The sequence below is a fragment of the Coregonus lavaretus genome (genome assembly GCF_964263955.1).
Source record: "Coregonus lavaretus genome assembly, chromosome: 15".
NCBI classification, from domain to species: domain Eukaryota; kingdom Metazoa; phylum Chordata; class Actinopteri; order Salmoniformes; family Salmonidae; genus Coregonus; species Coregonus lavaretus.
In genome coordinates this window covers 20,675,844-20,684,338 of record NC_140002.1, presented here as the reverse complement: position 1 = coordinate 20,684,338, position 8,495 = coordinate 20,675,844, and the positions used below count along the sequence as shown (strand labels likewise).

At 43.8% G+C, this 8,495-nt stretch overlaps 1 protein-coding gene across 1 annotated transcript; it reads right to left on the bottom strand.

Annotated features, from left to right (window-relative positions):
* Positions 1-3,856: 3,856 nt before the first annotated feature.
* On the bottom strand, positions 3,857-7,525 carry LOC311142986 (protein yippee-like 1; the record flags this gene model as incomplete). The annotated part of the gene is made up of 4 exons (XM_084178771.1): positions 3,857-3,946; positions 4,811-4,919; positions 5,079-5,122; positions 7,418-7,525. 4 exons carry the CDS (start codon positions 7,523-7,525, stop codon positions 3,857-3,859), a joined length of 351 nt encoding a protein of 116 aa, XP_084034897.1.
* Between the last annotated feature and the right edge of the window lie 970 nt (positions 7,526-8,495).

The following is an 8,495-nucleotide window of genomic DNA, read 5'->3' as shown; positions in this document are numbered from 1 at the left end:
AGAGTCAGGCAGATGTTGGGACAAATTATTTTGTCTCATGGGATAATAAATGCATGCATGAACAGGTGTCAGTTATGCAAGTATCTCTGAAATCGATGATCTTAATAGTGCTATCCTAGCAGCCGGAAAGTCAAAGCATACAGAGCCTTCAGAAAGTATTCACACCCCTTTTCCAAATGTTGTTGTGTTACAACCTGAATTTAAAATGGATTAAATTGAGATTTTATGTTACTTGCCTACACACAATACCCCATAATGTCAAAGTCGAATTATGTTTTTAGATTTTTATAAACAAATTAATTAAAAATGAACAGCTGAAATGTTTTCAGTCAATAGGTATTCAACCCCTTTGTTATGGCAAGCCTACATACGTTCAGGGGTAGAAATGTGCTTAACAAGTCACATTATAAGTTGCATGGACTCACTCTGTGTGCAATAATAGTATTTAACATGATTTTTGAATGACTACCTAATCTCTGTAAGGTCCCTCAGTTGAGCAGTGAAAGGTTTTACAATGTCTTGCAAAGAAGGGCACCTATTGGTCGATTTTTTTTAACCTTCATTTAACTAGGCAAGTCAGTTAAGAACAAATTCTTATTTACAATGACGGCCTACACCGGCCAACGCTGGGCCAATTGTGCGCCGCCCTATGGGACTCCCAATCACGGCCGGTTGTGATACAGCCTGGAATCGAACCAGGGGGTCTGTAGTGACGCCTCAAGCACTGAGATGCAGTGCCTTAGACCGCTGCGCCACTCGCCACATTGAATATCCATTTGAGCTAATACAGATACCGGCGTCCTTCCTAACTCAGTTGCTGGAGAGGAAGGATCCGCTCTGGGATTTCACCATGAGGCAAATGGAGACTTTAAAACAGTTACAAAGTTTAATGGCTGTGATAGGAGAAAACTTTGGATGGATCAACAACATTTTAGTTACTCCACAATACTAACCTAAATGACAGAATGAAAAGAAGGAAGCGTGTACAGAAATATTCCAAAACATGCAGTGTTTGCAATAAGGCACTAAAGTAAAACTGCAAAAAATGTGGCAAAGGAACTTTATGTCCCGAATACAAAGCGTAATGTTTGGGGCAAATCTAACAACATATCACAGAGTACCACTCTTCATATTTTCAAGCATGGTGGTGGCTGCATCATGTTATAGTTATGCTTGTCATCAGCAAGGACAAAGATGTTTTTTTGGATAAAAAGAAACAGAATATAGCTAATCCCAGGCAAAATCCTAGAGGAAAACCTACTTCAGTCTGCTTTCCAACAGACACCTTTCAGCAGGACAATAACGTAAAACACAAGGCCAAATCTACACTGGAGTTGCTTACCAAGACGACACTGAATGTACCAGAGTGGCCTAGTTACAGTATTGACTTAAATCGGCTTGGAAATCTATGGCAAGACCTGAAAATGGCTGTCTAGCAACGATCAACAACCAACCTGACAGAGCTTGAAGAATTTAAAAAAGAATAATGTGCAAAGATTGTACAATCCAGGTGTGCAAAGCTCTTAGACTTACCCAGAAAGACTCACAGCTGTAATCGCTACCAAAGGTGATTCTAATATGTATTGACTCAGCGGTGTGAATACGGGGCGGCAGGTAGCTTAGTGGTTAAGAGCGTTGTGCCAGTAACCGAAAGGTCGCTGGTTCTAATCCCCGAGCCAACTAGGTGAAAAATCTGTCGATGTGCCCTTGAGCAAGGCACTTAACCCTAATTGCTCCTGTAAGTCGCTCTGGATAAGAGCGTCTGCTAAATGACGTAAATGTAAATGAGATATTTCTGTATCGCATTTTCAATAAATTTGCAAACATTGTTAAAAATATGTTTTCACTTTGTCATTTTGAGGTATTGTGTGTGTATATGGGTGAGAATATTTTTTTTAAAATCCATTTTGAATTCAGGCTGTAACACAACAAAATGTGGAATAAGTCAAGGGGTATGAATACTTTCTGAAGACACTGTATGTACAATACAATGAGCCTGGTTGCCAGATCTGTTTCAGCCAGCTTTTTTGTGGTTGTTGTCATCTCAAAAGCCAAAAGGAGTTGGCTAAAGTACAAAACAAGAATAGCAACCTGGCGAGTATAAAACATACTTTGGCCAGATCGATCAAATGAGAATCTTTATTGAGTCTCCATATATTGCCATCAATTTTCCTTCCTTTACAAAATACATGTTGTTTTTTTTAATAGTAAAAAAGTAGGAAATCTAACAGACAGCAGAGCATAGACTAAAATAATCATCAATTGAATAAATGAATAAATAAAACATTGAATATGGCTATTTACATGGTGTAATACTGTTTATCGTTATATAATAATGCATATGTTCATAGTGAATATACAGGTATTAACTTGTAATTGTCTCAACCAAACAATGCATTATCTCACAGAGAAAGGCCAAGGTTCGACAGTGGCTCTCGGCCAATCACATTCTTTCATTCGACAACTTGCTGATACAAGCAATCAAGGGCAAGGTCCATTGTTTGGTCAACTTTTAGTTGATGGGAGTCTTTGGTTGTTGTGCTGGGACGTGTGACACCCTCTGATTGGGTATTCTGTGGCTTTCGATTGGTTCTCCTGTTCCAGACTGTAGAAAGTCAATTTTAACTGTCGTAATACTCAAATCTTGTAAAGTCAAAACCAACAACAAAACAAATAAGCGAGGAGGCAGACCCAGGTAAACAGAGAACCACCAGTTTACAAGCATCAGTCTGTGTGAGGCGCCAGTTAGAAGTTGCCCTTAGAACCAGTCAATTTGAACTGTCATCACCTTTATAATGTCAGCATTGCTTTGAGACTGAAAAGAGCTACGGGTGCTAACTTCTTCCCCCCGGTCTCTTTACCCAGTTGACATGTAAACCTCTTGCACTCTGCCACTGTTCCTCGCACACACCACCATTACTAAAACATTCACAGAGGGTGGTAATAGCACATTCAGAAAGGCAAAAGGAAGACACAACTTGAGTGACACCTCATTTTTAAGATTGCTACCATTGGAAGTGAGGGTGGAACCAATAAAGCTACTATCTTTTAACAAAGGGGGAGAAGGGGATTGTCCCCAAACAATACCAAATAAATTAATAAATACATCAATAACTTAAACACATGCTCGAATAAAAAAACTAAGAACAGCAAAGATTTTTTTCAGATGAACAGTCAAGCAGTTTTAGATTAATGACAATCTGTTTCAATCTCAATTCCGAACGATAAGGTGCTGATTTGGTTGAAAGGAGTTTTGGACGATTTCTGGCTTCAAGAAGTCTGGTGATTCTGGTTGGTGTCTTCCATGAGTCTGCCCATCATAGAGATCCTATAAAATTATCTGGAGTCCATTGAAACATAGTAACCAACAAATTCATTCATGTGGAATGATCCACGTAGGGTAGTGAGGGTGATTGCAGGTTAAAAAAACGGAATGTTGAATAGAATTTCACCTCATTGTAGGGTTGGTGGGCCTTGGGGTTGGGGTTGGGGGGGGGGGGGGGGGGGGGGGGGGGTCCATTCTTGTCTGTCCAGTACCATGGTCATTGTCCATCTCATTCATCCCCCAGAGAGACCATAACCTATGACCTATAACCCTTAACCTGTGGGATCCTGTCCACCCTGAGGCCTGAGACAAGCTTCAGTATGCAGAGTGAATACAAACATCTCTGTGCGTGTGTGTTTGTGCATATCTGTATATGCTTCAGACTGGAGATTATCATTCTGGTAAACACACATGCACAGACACTCGCACACCCTTACACCTGTGTATTGTGGGGGTACATGAGCTGTGTGTCAGGTGGATAGGGTCATGTCGATGAGCTAGCGGTAAACCTTATTGGTGAGGTCAGCCCCCTCAGTCCCATCCATTGTCCTTGATCATGTGGGCCAGCTCGATAATGAACTTCCCCTCCTTGTACTTCTGACTGCTCTCAAAGGCATGCTCCTGAGAGAGAGAGAGAGAGAGAGAGAGAGAGAGAGAGAGAGAGAGAGAGAGAGAGAGAGACAAAAATAAACAGTGAACAGGTTTAAAACTGGAGCATTTTCAAGAATGTAAAAAACAGTGTGCTTTGATGTTTTCTATCTGGGATAATCTCCCTCTCTTGTTGTTTATATACATAATCCTAATAAAACACTCAGGGTCCTACACTTAGTGTGTGTGTTTGTGAGTGTGAGGTAGAGTGACTGTGCATGGGAGAGAGTGATCATGTGTGTTTATGTGCATGTGCATGGGAGAGAGTGATCATGTGTGTTTATGTGCATGTGCATGGGAGAGAGTGATCATGTGTGTTTATGTGCATGTGCATGGGAGAGAGTGATCATGTGTGTTTATGTGCATGTGCATGGGAGAGAGTGATCATGTGTGTTTATGTGCATGTGCATGGGAGAGAGTGATCATGTGTGTTTATGTGCATGTGCATGGGAGAGAGTGATCATGTGTGTTTATGTGCATGTGCATGGGAGAGAGTTAGAGTGTGTTTTTGTGTGCTTATCATCCCCCTTTGATAAGTGTACTAGGTCAGCAGCAGCACTTTTGGCCCTTTGACAGTGCTGGAGCATTAGGCCTCGTGGAGGATATTAATAACATCACACAGATGGCAACGCCATAAAACACTACAAGGCCACGTACTGCCCGGGTCTCTCTCACTGACCCCACCCACACACACAGCCTAACCCACATAGTTAGCCCACAAAGCGAAGTCAGGGACACCAGCAATGTGGAGCATTTGTTTATCATGTCTATAGATGTGTTATACACCTGCATGTCTAGAGATGTTTGTGGGGGATTCCTATGTAATTAGCTACTTACGTATTTCCAGCCCAGCGTGGTTTTACAGTTTTCACAGTAGATATCAGCCACCGCGTGAAGCCCTGTCAACAACACCCTCTCTTCTGCTGGTCCACACCCCACGTTCACCCTGAGAGGGAGAGCGAGAGGAATAATGTGATAAACGGAGTGAAATGTGAAGAAAATAAAATGTGAGAAATAGAGAGGGGTGGCAGAGGAGAGAGGGATGAAAAAGTGACATTATAGGGGTTTGATTTGGAGAATAATAAAAATAGGCTCAGGTACTTACACTGAGTTGAAGAGGTACGCTCGGCCTTGACTTCCTTGGAAGGACTGGATGAGAGACAAAGAGAGAGGGAGAACAGGGTGAGAAAAGTCATACATTCCTATCACGGGAGTAGGCATTAAGAATGGTCTGTTGTTATTTTCACCTGTTTTACACAGTGATGCTAGCTTCAGGGCAGACACATGGCATCGCTCACGTTCCTAAAACGAAGGTATCCCATTCTCTATCCCATTAAAAACATTTCAATTATATGCTAATATGGTATTGTTTTTCCACTTCTATGGTACATACCTTTAACCTATATCAATTCAAGCTTTTAAGAACAATGTATTTTCAACAACGACAAGGGGCCCCGTGTAGCTCAGTTGGTAGAGCATGGCGCTTGCAACGCCAGGGTTGTGGGTTCGATTCCCACGGGGGGCCAGTATGAAAAAATGTATGCACTCACTAACTGTAAGTCACTCTGGATAAGAGCGTCTGCTAAATGACTAAAATGTAAATGTAAAAATTCCCAGGAGACACATAATACAAGCCTCCTTTTGATTGGCCGAGTCAGAGTTCTGCCCTACCATATGGCCATAGAAAAAACAGCCCTGAGGGAGGAGGCTTTATGATTGGCTGCTTTTCCCGAGCTGGTAGTGTGTGTCGCATCGTGACATGTGGGTAGCTCCGTAGCCACCAGTAGCCTGGGTGGATCTGTATGGTGTGTGTATGGTGGGGGGATGGATCTCTGTGGTGTAGCGTGGGGGGTGGAGCTGGGTGGTGTAAGGGTGGTGTGGAGCTATATGGTATGGGGTGGTTCTCTGTAGCTCAGTTGCTAGAGCATGGCGCTTGCAACGGCAGGATAGTGGGTTCGATTCCCAGGACCACCCATAAAATGTACGTACACATGACTGTAAGTCGCTTTGGATATGACAGAGGTGATGTGGTAGTGTGGTACTGTGGTGTAGTGTCATGTATGGGGGTGGTGTGGAGCTGTATGGGGTGTTGTGTTTGGGGGGTTGTGTCGAGCTGTGTGGTGTTTGGGGATGTGGTGTGGAGCTGTGTTTGGGGGGGGTGGTGTGGAGCTTTTTTGGGGTATGTGTGGTGTAGTGTGGGGGTGTGGAGCTGTATGGTAGTGTTGTATATGGGTAGGTGTGGAGCTGTATGGTAGTGTTGTATATGGGTAGGTGTGGAGCTGTATGGGGTGGTGTGGAAGTGTGGTGTGGTGTGGTATGCCCTGACTGGCTCCACAGACGGAGCAGGAAGTAGCAGATGGCTGTGACCTTGGAATTGGGGTGGGAATGGCTGCACTCCACACCAGAAACTGAACACTAGCCAATCAGGACAGGGCCAGAGCCCCGACAAAGGATTGACCTATGAATGAGACCCAGTGGTGCCTGCTGGGATAGCGGTTAGGATGAGAGAGTGGAGCTGTGAAGTGGCTATGTTCCATGCTATCTAATATACTGTAGATAAGCATGAAGCCTCTATGGTTTAACACACACACACATTCTTTCTTAATTTTTCTCACTCTCTGGCTTTCTCACACACAGACACACATTACATACAAAATCAACCACCCACAAACGCACTATCATTGCCCTTTTTATTTTAGTCAGACATAAAAACTTGCTGCTTCCATGGAAACTGTGTGTTTGCAGAGTGAAGACAGTCAATCTGCTTTGATGTGCTGCTGGCTTACACTAAAAGCCCACTAGTGTCTATGAAAAGCTGTGAGAGGCCATGTGTACATGTGCGTGCGTGTTTATTAGAGAGCTTTGTGGCCTGGCCTCTCCATCCAGCCGGGGATATTACCCATGATGCTCTAGTCTAGAGAGTTCCAGGAGGGGACAGTAATATGATGACCTCTCTCGCCCCTCTCTTTCATGGTTTGATCTCGCTCTCATTTCCCTTCATTTCTCTCTTGCAGTTGCACACAAAGCTAAATGGATTAAGGGCTTTTCCTTGATCCTAACATGTGTTAAGTAAGTCAGGGCCGTTACTGTGTTAATGACCACAACAACTGGTGGAATAAAGTGAACCCGGGTCAACCTGGTGCAACATGATGAACGTCTGATGTTAGCGTAAGCAAATGAGCAAAGGAAGCAATCACGGTGAGACAGAATCTACTCTCGGTCAAACGCACACGCACACACACACACTGAGGCCCTGCAGTAGATGCTAGGAAGTGTGCCAGCAGTAGGATTTACAGCTGTGAAAATATGAGGCTTAACTACAACTGGCCTGCAGCTCCTCTGCTATGCAGCTTCATTAACAAGACATAAAGCTTCCTACACATGACGTATCTGCCCTATTCACAATTGTATTTCAACTTTTTTGTCCTTGCCGAAAAAGCCTACCTTGGAGATGAGCTCGTCATGGTTGGCCAGGTGTGCTCGACAGTGGATGCAGCTGTAGGTACGGTGGCAGTTGGGCAGGTAGGCCTGGAAGGTCTTGGAGCGCGTCATGACGACAGTTGCCTGGGAGACAGTGGCGGTTGCAGGGGCGACGGCGTTGCTGGGCGAAGTATGGGGGCGGTGCAGGAAGGGGCTGCCGGCCCAGGACGGCTCGCAGGGGAAGCACCGCAACACACAGGTGAGGGCCGTGGTGGTGCGCAGGGTGGGAGGCACACACCTGGGACACACACACATGCACACTTTAATGTGGATCCACAATGACAGATCGTGTTTATCATGAAGGCACAGAAATAGTTTGTGTCGAGAATGCCAAATATGAATATTACACACATGCATAAACGTGCGCGCACACAGACACAATGACCCGGACATACACACACACAGGAAAATCATTTTTGAAAAACACTGGTTCATTAACTCAATCTTTCCAACAAGTCTTACTTAAGGCTCTCTCTCGTGCTCTCTCACATCAAAGCTTGGTACGACTTAATGACTATGATATTTCTGTATGGAAGTGTCCAGGAGTGTGTAGCTAAATGTATGCGTGTGGTCTATAGACTACGGCAACCACACACACACACACACACACACACACACACACACACACACACACACACACACACACACAAAGAGTAACTGAGGGAAGGAAAGGTGTGTAGGACAGCATGTGTATGCAGTAGAGGCGGAGCTAGTAAAATGCTATTGCTACTGGCCTCAGTGGCATGCTACTGAGCCAGCACCAAAATGGTAAAAATTGATGTACATTATCGTGGTTTTTATGAACTCACATCTCACAACATAGCTTTTCTTAGAGTTGCACTGTTTAATAGCTCTGGAATGATATCCACCTGTACAATGTTGGCAGTGGCTTTGAATTCTAAAACAGGCTTAAATACATTTACATTTTAGTCATTTAGCAGATGCTCTTATCCAGAGCGACTTACAGTTAATTAAAACAACCTGCTGTACACGCATCATACTGTGACACTTTCTGTATTTTGAATGTTCTATATCTTGAAAA